At 51.5% G+C, this 17978-nt stretch overlaps 1 protein-coding gene and 1 pseudogene across 1 annotated transcript; both read left to right on the top strand.

Annotated features, from left to right (window-relative positions):
- Positions 1-330: 330 nt before the first annotated feature.
- Positions 331-1329, top strand: LOC112639839. The gene is made up of 3 exons (XM_025415005.1): positions 331-511; positions 624-973; positions 1078-1329. The coding sequence occupies exons 1-3, from the start codon at positions 331-333 to the stop codon at positions 1327-1329; spliced, it is 783 nt and encodes a 260-aa protein (XP_025270790.1).
- Positions 1330-11162: 9833 nt separating this feature from the next.
- On the top strand, positions 11163-12237 carry LOC112639844 (annotated as a pseudogene).
- The last annotated feature ends 5741 nt before the right edge of the window (positions 12238-17978 follow it).

Below are 17978 nucleotides of genomic sequence, written 5' to 3' on the forward strand. Positions count from 1 at the left end.
TCGTGACCGACGTATCGCTGCGCGTCGTCAATCAGGACGGTCGATTGATGGATTTCCGCGGCGAGAAGATCTCGATTCGATTGCACGTGGGACGCAGACGATAGAGAGCACGCGACGAGACACGAGGACGGGGGAGGGAACGGGGCGATGCTCGTCGTGCGCGAATCTAACGTCGCGACGTCGCATCGCGGCGGTGACTGCGATCGCGTCGCGGGAACTCGAGTCGCGCGCTCGAGAGAGAGGAACGTCGGGGGATTGTCCGCTGCCAACGTCGCTTTCCTGCGATCCATGGGTTTCGTCATACCGAGAGCCGCGAGATAGTTCGACGACATGAGGGAAATTCTGAGCATCAGCGGGGAACCCGTCTTCGACGATCGCATCGTGAAGATCGAGAGTCACACGTACAATCCGTACGCCAACACCACTTTCGGATACAGCGACGAGATACGAATACCCATACAACAGCAGGACCTATTCACGCTGCCGTGCGAGAGTTTTCTCTACGTCGAAGGTAGATACGAAGAATAATCCGCCGCCCGCGTCGAGCGGCGAATCGGGTAAGCCGTCCGTGTCCTCGACGCCGGCGTGGCTCGTGAACAATTGCGTCGCCTTTATGTTTGAAGAGATACGTTACGAGCTCGAAGGCGTGGAGATCGATCGTAATCGCAACATAGGAATAACGAGCACGATCAAGAACTATGCGTCGTTGACGTCCGAACGAGGCAAGATCTTGAAGAACGCCGGATGGGATCTCGCAATCGGACCGAGCGGCGTCGCGTCGACGGGCGACTTCAACTTCTGCGTTCTTCTCGACACGCTGCTAGATTTCTATGAGGATTACAGACGCGTCGTCATCAACGCGCGTCACGAGCTGATTCTGATAAGAGCGCGAAATGACAATTGTCTGATATCGCGCGAGGAATACGAGCCGAGAGTCGAGCTCGCGAAGATACAGTGGCGCGTGCCGCACGTGGTGTTGAATGACGTCAATAAATTATCGCTGTTGCGCACGTTGGACAGCGGCAGATATTTTAGCCCTTTCGCTCGTGGGATCTCTACGAGTTTCCGCTCCTGCAGAGCACGACCAAACACTCGTGGGCCGTAAAAGCGGCCACGCAGTTCGAGAAACCGTGTTACGTCATCTTCGCATTGCAGACCGGAAGGAAGAACGTCCTGTTGCAGGACGCTTCCAGATTCGACGCGTGCAATCTGACCAACGTAAAGTTGTATCTCAATTCCGACTTCTATCCGTACGACGATATGAATTTGGACTTCGATAAGAACAAGATCGTACTGTACGACGCCTACGCGAGATTTCGACGAACGTAGTACGGATCCAGCGAGCGACGAGACGCTCCTGACTATGAACAAATTTCTATACTGCCCGCTCGTGGTGATAGATTGTCCCCGCCAAAACGAAGCGGTTAAGAGCGCCACTGTGGACGTTCGTCTGGAATTCGACTGCAAGGACAACGTTCCTTCTAACACCACGGCGTACTGTCTAATCATTCATGATTGCGTGGTGGAATACAATCCGCTGACGAACGTCGTGCGTAAGATTTTGTAAGACGGCGCGTCGAATGGGGAGGAGAGAGAGAAAGCTCGAAACCGCGAAGATATCGGGGAGAGACGCGAATAAACGTCAGTCTCTCTCTCGACGATGACCGCGACGATGGTCACGGGCGATATCACCCCGCCGATCTTCGTCGATCTGCAGGGCTTCGTCGTCAACGAGCGATTCGTGACGAAGGAGATGGCGATACTCGCGAACGGCAGAGATCTGATGCATCACGTCTTTCGCGCGCCGATGTCGTGGAATCTGCTGACGAAGAGCGAGAAGTCGCAGGCCTGTCCATCGGCTGACTCTGAATCACCACGAATTCCACTGGACCGATAGATATGTGGAGTATAGGCACGCGAAACAGATCGTTCGCGACGCGATATATCGCGCGTCGAGGGATCTCGAGTCGAACGCCGCGGTGACGATCTACGTCAAGGGTCGCGAGAAGAAGAAGTGGCTGACCGACATCGCGGGAAAGGTCGCGGAGCAGCGCGACCTGACGATCGAGACCATCGACGCCGATTACGAGGATATCGGACCCCTGCGAACGCTAGCCTCGACTCGCGTCTATCACTGCGGCTATCACTGCGGCTATCACACGAAGAATTGCGCCTTGAAAAACGTGTGCAAACTGCACAACTGATGGTTGAACAGACGCGATCAATTGCGCGACATGAACAGAGACGCATCGCGCCTCGCACGTTTTCCGCATCGTAGATTAGTTTTACGCGTACTCTTATCGATTTATCGACGACTGACTTTTTTTATCTCGCGCGTCGATTTATCGCCTACCTAGAAAAATATTATTAATACTTAAAAAATAATATTAATACTAAGAAAAATAATATTAATACTCAGAAAAATAATATCAATAATATTAATACTAAGAAAAATAATATTAATAATATTAATACTAAGAAAAATAATATTAATACTAAGAAAAAATAATATTAAAATAATATTAAAATAATATTAAAATAATATTAATATATAACGATGCATCCCGGTGCATCGTTACGATTCCCGGTACAACATCCGCCAGAAGCTGCTGCCCGGCCGAACACCGCCGAATAGAGCGGATATGGCTCGAACCGCCGACCGGCGAAAGCCCGCGTTCGGCTCCTACCCCTCCGAACGGGCCCGACCATACCGTTTTCCGAAAACCCGTTCGAAAGGGGTTATACCGCCGCGTGCCGACGCGGGCAATTAGCCCGTATAAAAAGGGTCACATTTCAGCTCTAATTACATTTTCCTGATCCGCTCTAAGCTATACGCTTCAGAAGCAATCCTGAGAATTCTAGCCAAAGCACAAGTAACCGAAGACAAAAGGTGGAGCGAGCTCCATCTCAAACGAGTGATCTCGGTTCTGACGTACAAGTGCAATCCACCTGATCCGCAGCTGAAACTCTCACGGAAGGTAGAGCTCTGAGCCGCCCCGGATCGAGTGTTCTCGATCCAGTTGCATCGCGTAACCCATCCTTCGCGACACGATCCTATCTAGCGCATACTTTATTATTACCGAATATCGTCGCACTAAACGCTTTGCGTATTTGAGAATCGCGTTATCACGTCGCCGTTATTAAAGCGCATCATCTGCAACAAAACGCTCGCATCAAGAAACAGACGATTAAACGCCGTTGCGTCTATCTAATATCACGCAGCCGTTATTAAAGCGCATAGATTAGAATCAACTAAACGAGGACATTAAATCGCGGCGCCGAGGGATAAACAGTTCCACGAAAACACCCGTCGATTCCGAGAATCAGAGAATTCTCGGAGCATCGGAATCCCTCGCGGAAAAAGCGCAGCAAAAACTCGCGCCGTCTCGTGCTTTCGTAAACACAAGCCGGCGTTCGAGATCGAGACCGAAAATTACATCTGCATTTATTAACGCATAATTACTCAGACAACACCGACATTAGATATAAAAATTATATTCGCACGCACGCACGCACGCACGCACGCACCGCACGCACGCACGCACGCACGCCACGCACGCACGCACGCACGCACGCACGCACGCACGCACGCACGCACGCACGCACGCACGGCACGCACGCACGCACGCACGCCCACGCACGCACGCACGCCACGCACGCACGCACGCACGCCACGCACGCACGCACGCACGCACGCCACGCACGCACGCACGCACGCACGCACGCACGCACGCACGCACGCACGCCCACGCACGCACGCACGCACGCACGCACGCACGCACGCACGCACGCACGCACGCACGCACGCACGCACGCACGCACGCACGCACGCACGCACGCACGCACGCACGCACGCACGCACGCACGCACGCACGCACGCACGCACGCCACGCACGCACGCACGCACGCACGCACGCACGCACGCACGCACGCACGCACGCACGCACCGCACGCACGCACGCACGCACGCACGCACGCACGCACGCACGCACGCACGCACGCACGCCACGCACGCACGCACGCACGCACGCACGCACGCACGCACGCACGCACGCACGCACGCACGCACGCACGCACGCACGCACGCACGCACGCACGCACGCACGCACGCACGCACGGCACGCACGCACGCACGCACGCACGCACGCACGCACCACGCACGCACGCACGCACGCACGCACGCACGCACGCACGCACGCACGCACGCACGCACGCACCGCACGCACGCACGCACGCACGCACGCACGCACGCGACGCACGCACGCACGCAGACGCACGCACGCCCACGCACGCACGCACGCACGCACGCACGCACGCACGCACGCACCGCACGCACGCACGCACGCACGCACGCACGCACGCACGCACGCACGCACGCACGCACGCCACGCACGCACGCACGCACGCACGCACGCACGCACGCCACGCACGCCACGCACGCACGCACGCACCACGCACGCACGCACGCACGCACGCACGCACGCACGCACCCGCACCGCCACGCACGCACGCACGCACGCACGCACGCACGCACGCACGCACGCACGCACGCACGCACGCACGCACGCACGCACGCACGCACGCACGCACGCACGCACGCACGCACCGCACGCACGCACGCCACGCACGCACGCACGCACGCACGCACGCACGCACGCACGCACCGCACGCACGCACGCACGCACGCACGCACGCACGCACGCACGCACGCACGCACGCACGCACGCACGCACGCCACGCACGCACGCACGCACGCACGCACGCACGCACGCACGCCACGCACGCACGCACGCGCACGCACGCACGCACGCACGCACGCACGCACGCACGCACGCACGGCACGCACGCCACGCACGCACGCACGCACGCACGCACGCACGCACGCACGCACGCACCGCCACGCACGCACGCACGCACGCACGCCACGGCACGCACGCCACGCACGCACGCACGCACGCCACGCACGCACGCACGCACGCACGCACGCACGCACGCCACGCACGCACGCACGCACGCACGCACGCACGCCCACGCACGCACGGCACGCACGCACGCACGCACGCACGCACGCACGCACGGCACGCACGCACGCCACCACGCACGCACGCACGCACGCACGCACGCACGCACGGCACGCACGCACGCACGCACGCACGCACGCACGCACGCACGCACGCAACGCACGCACGCACGCCACGCACGCACGCACGCACGCACGCACGCACGCACCACGCACGCACGCACGCACGCCACGCACGCACGCACGCCACGCACGCACGCACGCACGCACGCACGCACGCACCGCACGCACGCACGCCGCACGCACGCACCCGCACGCACGCACGCCGCACGCACGACGCACGCACGCACGCACGCACGCACGCACGCACGCACGCACGCACGCACGCACGCACGCACGCACGCACGCACGCACGCCACGCACGCACGCACGCACCACGCACGCACGCACGCACGCACGCACGCACGCACGCACGCACGCACGCACGCACGCACCGCACGCACGCACGCACGCACGCACGCACGCACGCACGCACGACCACGCACGCACGCACGCACGCACGCACGCACGCACGCACGCACGCACGCACGCACGCACGCACGCACGCACGCACGCACGCACGCACGCACGCACCGGCACGCACGCACGCACGCACGCACGCACGCACGCACGCACGCACGCACGCACGCACGCACGCACGCACCGCACGCACGCACGCACGCACGCACGCACGCACGCACGCACGCACGCACGCACGCACGCACGCACGCACGCACGCACGCACGCACGCACGCACGCACCGCACGCACGGCACGCACGCACGCACGCACGCACACGCCACGCACGCACGCACGCACGCACGCACGCACGCACGCACGCACCACGCACGCACGCACGCACGCACGCACGCACGCACGCACGCACGCACGCACGCACGCACGCACGCACGCACGCACGCACGCACGCACGCACGCACGCACGCACGCACGCACGCCGCACGCACGCACGCCCGCACGCACGCACGCACGCACGCACGCACGCACGCACGCACGCACGCACGCACGCACGCACGCACGCACGCACGCACGCACGCACGCCACGCACGCACGCACGCACGCACGCACGCACGCACGCACGCACGCACGCACGCACGCACGCCACGCACGCACGCACGCACGCACGCACGCACGCACGCACGCACGCACGCACGCACGCACGCCACGCACGCACGCACGCACGCACGCACGCACGCACGCACGCACGCACGCACGCACGCACGCACGCACGCACGCACGCAACGCACGCACGCACGCACGCACGCACGCACGCACGCACGCACGCACGCACGCACGCACGCACGCACGCACGCACGCACGCACGCACGCACGCACGCACGCACGCACGCACGCACGCACGCACGCACGCACGCACGCACGCACGCACGCACGCACGCACGCACGCACGCACGCACGCACGCACGCACGCACGCACGCACGCACGCACGCACGCACGCACGCACGCACGCACGCACGCACGCACGCACGCACGCACGCACGCACGCACGCACGCACGCACGCACGCACGCACGCACGCACGCACGCACGCACGCACGCACGCACGCACGCACGCACGCACGCACGCACGCACGCACGCACGCACGCACGCACGCACGCACGCACGCACGCACGCACGCACGCACGCACGCACGCACGCACGCACGCACGCACGCACGCACGCACGCACGCACGCACGCACGCACGCACGCACGCACGCACGCACGCACGCACGCACGCACGCACGCACGCACGCACGCACGCACGCACCACCACGCACGCACCCGCACCGCACCCGCCCCACCCGCACCTACTCTGTACATACATACATATTATTGAAATAAACACAATTAAACTTATCACAACGTATTTTTCTTTACACGAACTTTGTAGCGGCGATCTATCCGCGTTGCGAAAAAACGTCCGAAAATACGACCGTTACATTGGCGCTTGAACAGGGACGTTTTTTTTTGTTCTTTTCTTGTTTCAATTATTATGAGGTGTAAGTGTGCATTATGAGATCGTGGCTATACGCACTCCCGAAAGAGCAATTGGCCGTGCTAGCGGAAGGCTATGGATTAGAGAGCACCGGCACTCTCGACGACATTCGCCGACGCATGAAGGAATACGCGGACACCCATGCAGACGAATTCGCGACCGATCCGCGCGAACAAGCGGACCCTTCCGGTGCATTACCACAAGTGGTTGTCACAGTAGTTGTCACTTCGCCTTTGAGCCGCGACGCGCCCGTAGATTTCGCGACCCCCGCGCTGCCAGATTATCGTGCAGTAAACCAACTCCGTAAGAGTGGTTATCATTTTGATGGACGCGACCCCGCCGCCTTCCTGGAACGTCTTGCCGAATTCCGCGAGAACTACCACATCATCGAAGAACAACTCCTGCGCGGGCTATCGGAGTTACTGAGGGGGGACGCCCTTTTATGTTACCGGAATCACCGGCCCAGCTGGACCTCTTGGCAGGTGGCATTTCGGTTGCAGTTCCTGCTCCATCGGTACGATGCCTGCCTCCGCCGGGAAATTGAGAACCGTCACCAAATGGCCAACGAGACATTCGCGCAATACTCTACGGTGATGATGCGCTCATGCGCCGGGCCGGCGGATTCTCACCCATTATGCAGCTCGAGTATTTGTACGACCTCATGCATCCGGAATACAAATTCTATATCCGACGGCGCGATGTTGGCGATATTTCTGAGTTACAAGCACGCGCTCGTGAACACGAGGACCTGGTAAACGAATGGCAAGAGGCACTCAAGAGGGAAAAAGCCGAAGCGAAACCCGCCGTGGTGGTTGCCTATAATAAAGCCGAGTGCTGCTGGCGATGCAAGCAGCGCGGTCACACGCGCCGGCAATGCCGACGCCACGCGAAGAAATTCAGCAGTGCGGGCGAGACGGGGTGCTCACCGCGCAGTGCCATCCACCGGTGGGAAAAGCCAACGGGGCTGGGGAAAAAGTCGCCGCCGTGACTCCCAGCCCCGAATAACTTTCAAGCCGCGGCCACACACCCCGATACGCATTGGGGAGTTTGTTTTCGATGCCTTGATAGATTGGGGGATCCGAGATATCGCTAATAAATGAGAAAACCGCCGAAACATTAAAACGTGCAAGTTACGCACGGATCATAGGGGAAAGCCAAATACAATTGGCAGATGATCGAGACGCGGAACTTGCGGGGAGAATGAAACTGCCGGTGGAGGCGGCCGGCCGAACCACGACGCACACGTTTGGGGTACTACCGGGCCTCTCGAGCGAGATACTAATGGGGATAGATTTGCAGGCGAAATTGCGGATAAATACGCCGGCTCCGCCGCTGCGTGTGCTCCGATGGCACCAGCGTTGCTGCACCATCGAAGGCCTGGCCGGCAGGACCGCCGAAGAGGATAAACGGCTCCAAGAGTTCCTGCGAGACGAACTCGCTAAATTTGATACCGTAAAGGGGCCCACCGATCGGGCCCAGCATTCTATTCGGCTGATTAACGACACGCCAATTAAGCAAAGATACCGCCCGCGCAATCTGGCGATGCAGGCGGTTATCGACGCCGAGGTGGAGGAGATGCTCGCCCAGGGGGTTATCGAACCCTCGTACAGTTCTTGGAGCTCACCCATTGTGATCGTCAAGAAGAAGGACGGTCGGCAGCGCTTCTGCATTGACTTCCGCCGAGTCAACGACGTGACGCATAAAGACGCGTACCCATTGCCGCAGATTACCGCGACAAATTACGGGGGGCCCGATACTTGTCCACTTTAGATCTGAAGAATGGTCACTGGCAGGTACCTTTGGGTAGGTTACCTCCTAGCAGCCGGCCGATCACCGCGTTCACGATACCGGGGAAGGGGCTTTTTCAATTTAAAGTCATGCCGTTCGGAATGCACTCCGCCTCGGCCACGTTCCAGCGACTACTGGACACGGTTCTCGGACCCAAATTAGAACCGCACGTGTTCGTTTATCTCGACGATATCGTGATTAGCTGCACGTTAGACAAACATCTCGAGCTGCTTAAGGAAACTTTCCGCCGCCTTCGTGACGCGCGCCTCCGTCTGAACCCGGAGAAATGCCGATTCTGCGTTGACCGGTTGACGTACCTGGGACACGTAATTGACCGGGAGGGAATCCGGACCGACCCCGGGAAAATTCAAGCCATGGCCAACTGGCCTGAGCCACAATCCGTTAAGCAAATATGCCAGTTCGTGGGGATGGCGTCTTGGTATCGTCGTTTCATCCCGAACTTTTCCACGATCGCGGCCCCGCTCACGCAGTTGACAAAGAAAAACGCTCGATAGAAATGGGGCGAAGGCCACCGCGTTTGCTCAGCTTAAGCGCGCTCTGAGTTCCGCGCCAGTCTTGGCATGTCCAGACTTTACGCGCCGCTTCTTTCTCCAAACCGACGCTAGCACGACCGGACTCGGCGTCGTGTTGACGCAAAACTTTGAGGAAGGCGAACGCGTAATCGCCTATGCAAGCCGTACCTTAAATGCAGCTGAGCGCAACTATAGCGCCACGGAGCTCGAATGCCTAGCTATCGCGTGGGGCATCCGGCGGATGAAGAGTTACCTAGAGGGTTACACCTTCACCGTCGTGACAGACTATCAGGCCCTGCGATGGCTACAGAAGATAGAATCCCCGACCGGACGCCTTGGACGCTGGGTATTCGAGCTCCAACAATATGATTTTGACGTAAAATATTGTCGCGGGGTACTTAACCGCGTCGCAGACGCGCTATCCCGTCACCCGGCGACCTGCGGCGCGAAACACCGGGGATGCGCCTGGTACCGCCGAAAATTCGGAGTGCAGCAAGACCCTACTGCGCATACTGGTTACCGCATAGAGGACGGAAAATTGTACCGTCCCCTCTACCACAGCCTCAACTTCAAGGACACCGCCGCAGAGGAGCAGTGGAAGCTCTGTATACCTAAGGAGGCCAGAAATGACATCCTACGCCGATACCACGATGCCTCCACCGCCGGGCACATGGGCATCGCGAAAACGATCACTCGGATTGCCGAATTCTACTATTGGCCGGGGATGTTTCGCGACATCGCGAACTATGTGCAGACCTACAGAAGCTGTCAGACGCCCTAGGTCGCACAGCAGCGGCCGGCAGGAACAATCCACGCAACGTACGTCAGCCGACCGTGGGAGCAGGTAACGCTCGATCTGGTTGGACCACTGCCACGCTCTCATCAGGGGCATACATGGCTTTTCGTGATGCAAGATCACTTTACGAAGTGGGTGGAGCTTGTACCCCTGCGCCAAGCGACAGCAAACGCCAAAGCGCTAACCGAGCGCATCATTCTGCGCCACGGACGACCGGACTCCGTACTGTCGGACAACGGCACCCAGCTAAGATCCAGAAAGATGGAAGAACGCCTACGGGCATGGAACATCCGCCACGTTACCGCTCCAGCTTACTTCCACACAAATAACCGAGATAACGACTGCGTGATGACCGCCACGAGGCACAGCGCTCTGCGGGATACGTTTTCCGGGATACCATCCGCGATAACGGCGGCCTTCCGCCACGTCGACGGTAATCTCTATTTTCTGAAGAAACGCGAGTATTACGCATACAGCGAGTTCACCGACGCGATAATCTCGGCCGGTCCCTTCGATCTTAGTATACTGGGAATAGAATGCCCCGCCGATGGCATTCTGCATCGATTGAGCGAACTCGTCTTCAAGCTGTATCGTCTGGAATACGCATCCTTCGAAAGACCGCGCAACGACGATGACGATGACGACTAAGATTAGGAAGTCCTGAAACCTAGCGTTAAGATTACATTTAATATGCTGTTCTAAACCGTTTCCTCTGCATTAATTAACGCGTATAACGCACGCGTCGAGAAAAAAGATATCGAGACGACGATCGAGATCGCGTCACATATAAAGCACGTCTCGATCGCTGCGCGCGACATTTCCAACGATACTCGTGATTAACGCGCATCCGATTCTAAGCGAACGTCTCCGACGAATCTCTCTCCTCGCGATAACCAACGTTAACGACGCCGTCGCCACCGCCACCACCGCAGTGTTTTTCTACGAACATCGAAGCCCTGTTCGCGAGACCGATGATGTTCGATGGACTCGGACAGGAGTACCGCAGAGTGTTCGGGGACCCATCCGCGACGCCGGCGACTCCGTCAGCGCCGCCGATGACGGACCCCTTCGTCGCCCCGCCGCTGCCGCCTAACCGTCGAGACGATTACGCGGCTTCCGCCAAGGACGAGGATACCACCCGCGATCGTTCCGACACTCCGCCCGTGATCAAGAAAGCTCGACTGTACACCGAGGACGAGTGAGTATGCGCGACGCTTCGCGAGTTACCTCGCCCGAGCGCTCTCGATCTCCGCCTCGATCGACCATTTCGTATAATAACGTCGTCTCTTTTTCTCCGATCTCGACAGGTGGAATAGAAACTGGCTGTTCAAACGCGAGATCAATTCGAAACATCCGATCAACGCGAAACATCCGATTCGCATATTGGGAAGACGATATCCGCTGACGAAGACGGCGTACAAGTACATCGACATTGCTGTAGCCGTGAATCTCAAGTCGACATCGTCCTAGGAGACTGCCATGGAAAGGAGATATCTCTGACGCACGACATGTGGAAGGATCTGCTCGCTCTGCGCAACGATATACTGCCGTATTTCGAGAACGACTTGGACGAAGCTGTGGCCCTCCGACGTCCATAATCGTCGGAACCGTGACGCTTCGATTCGGCAAGATAAACAATCTGAAGACGTTAGGATTCGAGACGCCGAAGAATCGCATCGCTCTGTCGCACTCCACCGTGAAGGCGCTGTTCGTCCTCGAGATATGTGTCAATCGCATCGTCGCGTCGTTGACCGGCATACTCGAGACCGTAGACGTCAAATTATCGCGTTTTCTAGATATCGCGACGGAGACCGACCACCCCGGCGATATTTACGCGATTCGTCGACACAAGCACTTCAACGCGAACGATCTGATCGACTGCGAATTACACGCTCTGCTATTCGGACTCTATCACAATTTGTAAAACTCTACGCGCGACGAATAAATGTATCGCGATCGCGATATCGATCTCGAACCGTATACTTACCCGTATAACTGCGTTCGAATGAGACGAAACGATTGCGAATATCGATATTATTCTCGACGTATGTATCTACGCATGTAACTTCATGATATAATAAAAAAATTTTACACGTAATTTATTCTCTCTTCTCGATTTATGTCACCCTCGTCTCTCCTCGATTTGCGATGAATTTCCTCCTCCTCCTTGATATAATATATAAATCGTATGTTATATAAATCGTATATTATATCTCTTCCAGGCTTACGTCGAATACATCCGCTCTATTATTAACGTCGACTTTATCTCTATCTCGCGCGTCGAGCCGGCGGAAGCGCCCGTGGTCGCTTATCGCGCGCGCCTAGCGCGCCGCGTCCAGAGACGCTCCCGACGCGCCGTATCCAGGGACGCGCGCGCCGTAACCAGAGACGCGCGCGCTCTCTCTCCCTCTCCCTCGCTCTCGCGCCGAACCCCTCTCCCGTCCGCTCCCTCTTGCCGCGCCGCCCTCTCGCCCTCCCCTCTCCGCGTGACGTCACAACCCTCCGTTTATCCACCCGACGGCGAGTGGCTCCCCTCGCCCTACCTACCTCCCCTGCTCACCCGCGCCGCCGTCACCCTGCCCCTCAGATATTTTTCTATCTCTCTCGCTCTTACAGACCTCTCTCTCGCACTCGTGGAAAAAGTGAGTTAGAACCGACCTATTCTCCCTACTCATCGCCTATAGAAATAACATCTCCTGTTGAACATCCACATAAGAAAACGACAAATAAAGATTTTGAAAGCGAACAAAATTATCGGCATATAGAATTACATTACAAAACAAAAGATGGAAATAGATTTATCTGACGATAGTTTTAAAGCTGAAACTAATATTAACATAGAAGCACAAATTCACGCACCTCATGATTCTGGTAAACACCACAAAATCTAGAAAATATACAAACATCACAAAAAATCCCTGTGATAACATAGTTGCAATTCAAATCATTGAAAATGATATTCCATTAAAGAGAAAAGAAATAGAAGCTATGAAAATAGATCAAGAAGGTAAAATGGATTATGAAATAAATTATAGTCCTTTAAAATATTGTGAACAGAAAACACCTGAAAGTACCTCAATCGGAAGTAGCACCAAAACTGCTTCTTCACCTTTTCATGGAATAAATCCCAAATTAATAGAAGTGACTAAGAGAAAAACAAAAAAAAACTCCCCTTATTAATAGAAAACAAAGACCTAGAAAACAAACAAACGTAAAACTTAAATCCCCTAAAACCATTAAACAAACCAAAAAATTAATGAAAAGGAGTAGTTCATTTTCACAAATGCCAAGGATTGAAGAAGAAAGAAAAATTCCCACTAATATTTTATATACACGCGATCATATATGGATGAAGAAGGATCATATAATATATTTTATAGACACAAAAGGCAATCCAGTAGACGAAATTGGAAAAGAATTTATATATAGAAAAATCTGTCAAATACTTGAAAATTTTAAAGGTACTCTAGGAGATGTATTTACCGCAGGCAAACTTAATAAAAGAACTTCATAAAAGACTTTTGGCATAATTATCAAAGAAGAATTAAAAGAAATATCTGAAGAAATCATAATGCGAGGATTCAAAGAATTAAAAAATGAAATGAGACGATTCAATATACTACATGCTAACATATCTGAAAACAAAAGTAAAATAAATATATCCTGGTTTAAAATCCGCAACATGATACGTCTTACATTTCTGGGAACTAATCTACAGATAACCATATGTCAAGGCCAAGTATTCATACCTAAGCACGAAGATAGACTACGAATTATTTGCGAATATCATGAATCAAGTATAGGAGGACATAAAGGTATAACTAAAACCATGACACGCATACGTCATAAATATTATTGGGATAATATGAAAACACAAATCGAGAATTTTATTCGTACATGCAGTAATTGCCAAAAGAAAAAATTAGTTCGAATAAAAACAAAGCAGCCTATGGTTATCACCGACACACCACTTGATGCATTTGACAAAGTTTCTATGGATATTTTTGGACCCTTACCTATGACAAATTTTGGTAACAAATATATACTGACAAGATCAATTAACTAAATATTCAGTAGCAGTACCGCTAATCCAAGCAAATTCTGAAGAAATCGCAAAAGCATTTACCCAACGATTCATATGTCAATTTGGAAGTCCTAAAGCAATTCTAACAGACCAAGGAACAAATTTCACTAGTAATGTAATGAAAAGATTTGCAAAATATTTTAAAATAAAACAATATTGTACAACGGCTTTCCATCCTCAATCTAATGGTTCTTCTTTAGAAAGAAGTCATCATGTATTAATTGAATATTTAAAACATTATATTACAAACGAATGCGACTGGGACAATTGGCTCGAGCATGCCATGTTTTCATATAATACTAGCGTACACGAAGTAACAAAATTTACTTCTTTCGAACTAGTATATGGTAGAATAGCTCGTTTACCTTCGCAATTAGAATCAAACGATTCTTTAGAAAATACAACGATTATGTAACCGAACTCGTTGACAAACTAACAAAATTAAGAAAACTAGCCGTTTCAAATCTTACAAACGCGAAAGATCGATATAAACATTATTATGATAAGAAATTAAAAATACAAGATTACAAAATCGGCGACTTTGTATATTTATTAAAAATGACTAAGAAACATAAGTTTGACGACGAGTATACTGGACCATACAAAATCATAGAATTATTAGACAACAATAATATAAAAATTCTAATTGCGCAAAATAAGACGAAAATAACACACATAAATCGAACAAAATCTGCTCAAATTACAGACCTGGGATGACCAAGAACGAATACACTATAACGCCGTTAAGAGATAACCCTGGAATATTCTATGAAACCATTGGTGAATTACGCACGACTGAAATCTATTAGAAAATGATTACTTATATAGATATAATCGATATTTTTGGCATCTTAGAAAAAATTCAGAAGAAAATAGAATTAGCTATACAACAATGCGATAATATTTCAGAAATATAGCACAAAAACAACTCGTCCTATTACTTGCGAAATTACATAAAATCATTCAATATCAAAACCACATTCGAGAGTTTATCAGAGACCATCAAATAAAAAGAGCACCTTTTGAATTTATTGGACAAATAAGTAAAATATTATTCGGGACAATGACAACCGAAGACGTTTATCATATCAATCCTGCCATATAGCATGTAGAAAATAAAACTAATGATCTTGCTTCATTGATGATTAATCAAACATCTGTAACGCGAATTCATTTCAGAGAACTATACGAAGCTACTTCGAAAATACAAATGAGATTATCTAATCTTACAATTAGTCAGCATGTAAGGGACAATATCAGCAACATAAAAGAACAACTCATTCAAAATAATATCCACTGGCAATTCGAAGAAATAATCGAAAGTATTGACCATGCTCTAATAGAAGACGAAATAGATTTAAATATTTTAATAGATGACATCCTTTTTGGAAAACAAGGACTAATACATTCAAGAATAATATCCGCACAACATTTAATTCAAAATCTCAAAGTCATAAGAGAACAAATACCATACGCAGAATTTTCTATTTCAATCGACGAAAGAGAAATAGATAAATTAATAAAAATATCACATTTACAAGTCGCCTATGCTCACAATCGTTTAATTTATATTTTACACATACCATTGTTTATATCAGAAAAATATACTTTATACAAACCGATATTATTACCTGTAAAACAAGAATTTGATGCGACAAAATTCGCCATCATTGAACCTAACACAGAATATATCGGGCTGAACGAAAATGCTGATAATTTTTATTTATTTCAAAGAAAAGAGCTAGAAGAATGCATCGCACATGACGCAATATTTATCTGCCCAACAACCTTCCCTTTAAATAAATTACGAGAAACGCCTAATTGCAACGTAAAACTTTTTTTAAATCACCGAATAAAGCCGAATTATTGTAAAATAATAATGAAAGAATTAAAAAGTATTTATTGGAAAACTTTTACAACCACCAGATCCTAGATTTATTCGACTCTGATGGAAGAAATTATATCAATAAAATGAATTATGCAAAGCAAGTCATGATCAGTAATTCTGGAATCATTACAATACAACGTGGCTGTAGAATTAATACGAGGACCACTGCTATAACTTATCCATCTGTACAAGAAACAAAAGTCTTGCAATATTATACACCTATCAACAATCTTAGCATATTAAAATTATATCAATCTACATATGAAAAATATAATGTCGAATTGAAAGAAGCTGCACATGAATTATGGCAATTTAATCATAGCCAAATAGAAGCTACGTTCGACGACATCATTAAGAAAGCTGAACAAATAAAAATTAAAAAGACGCAACGATGGAGAACTACTGTTCATTATACTTTATTTTATGCTACTGGACTTCTTAGTACTTTCTTTATTATCGCTTATTTCTTCCTTAGTAAGTCCTTGGTACACGCGTATCATAGAACAGTTGTGCAAAAAACAAGGGAATAGCTCACCCATGAAGAATCTACGACAAAGAGATATGCACCCTGTAAATACTAGCGAAGAACTGCCTCACGTTCAATACTGCCCCCACGTCAAATACTGCCAGCGTCTACGAAAGTAGTTCCATAGACAACAGTAAGAATATAAAGTAATTCATATGGGTGAATTTCAATCACGGCAGAGACTTGTACGATTCATACAAGCCTCAATGGATATGGCAGAAGGTATTTATGATGGAATATCTTTAATATCCCCTATATTAAGATATCCCTCATAAATTCAGATTTAGACACCACCGAGCCGACGGATCCCGAAGTCTACAATAGATCCGAGCAATCATCCAGGCAAAGAGAGCGTATCTACGATTATCCAAGGCCAACTCCTCGTCCCGTGCCTGCGTCAGACGATATCAGAGAAATATTAAATGATCTCGTGGCATACGAACAGAGACTACACAATGCACGGATCACATCACCCTTCGATACATTTGGCACGCCAACAACAACAACGACACAATATAACGGGTGATTCACCAACAACGACAACAACAAGTGAATCAACCCGCACAATCGCTTCACAATTTCCATCACCGCCAGCAGCATCAACCCTATCAACAGCATCCGTGTCCGAATCACAAATTCCGAGGACACACCAGCACAGTACCGTAGGAATAACAGCACCAATTCCCCAAGATTCATACCCCTGTAACGCCCTTACAAAGTGTGCGACTTTCTCCATATTATCGAGATTATTTAACCCTTGTGTGCGCACCCGGTTACCCGGGTGTCCACCACTGCTCATTTTTGCATGTAAGTGGATTAAAAATGAAAATTTTGCTTTGTACGCCCGGATCGTCGTTATTTAACTCATTTTTAAGCAAATGGTGCATTTGGAGATTTTTAAGAATTTTTTTAAGCATAAATAATCTAGTTTAAAGTATACATATGTCGCGGACGCACCCGGTTACCCACCATAGAAAAATTCAATTTTGAGTGAACTATTAGCTTTTTTTATTAATTTATTTGATTTATGCACGTGAAATGAGTTGCGTAATAATAGAATACATGAAAATTTATGTAAAAAACAAAAAAAAAACATTTATTTATTGCATTCTATGCACTTGGCAAAAGTTATCGCATGTTCATCGCAAATAGGCCTATCACATTCGGAGCAGGTCTTTCGTGTTTTCCTTCTCTTCTTAATTGTTTGTTTGTAACAAATATGGCAGGAACCGATAACTTTCTTCCTTCCTGATGCATCTCGTTGAACTGACGGACCTGGATCAGCCTCCACT

The sequence above is a fragment of the Camponotus floridanus genome, unplaced genomic scaffold, assembly GCF_003227725.1.
Source record: "Camponotus floridanus strain SB8 unplaced genomic scaffold, Cflo_v7.5 scaffold114, whole genome shotgun sequence".
In the NCBI taxonomy this organism is placed as follows: Eukaryota; Metazoa; Arthropoda; class Insecta; order Hymenoptera; family Formicidae; genus Camponotus; species Camponotus floridanus.

Bases quoted from the DNA above. Each gene is read 5' to 3' on its own strand.
- LOC112639839 (XM_025415005.1), top strand. From the start codon at position 331: ATGAGGGAAATTCTGAGCATCAGCGGGGAACCCGTCTTCGACGATCGC. The intron at 512-623 runs GTAGATACGAAG...TTATGTTTGAAG, and splicing joins GAGTTTTCTCTACGTCGAAG to AGATACGTTACGAGCTCGAA. The intron at 974-1,077 runs GTGTTGAATGAC...CCGCTCCTGCAG, and splicing joins AGTGGCGCGTGCCGCACGTG to AGCACGACCAAACACTCGTG.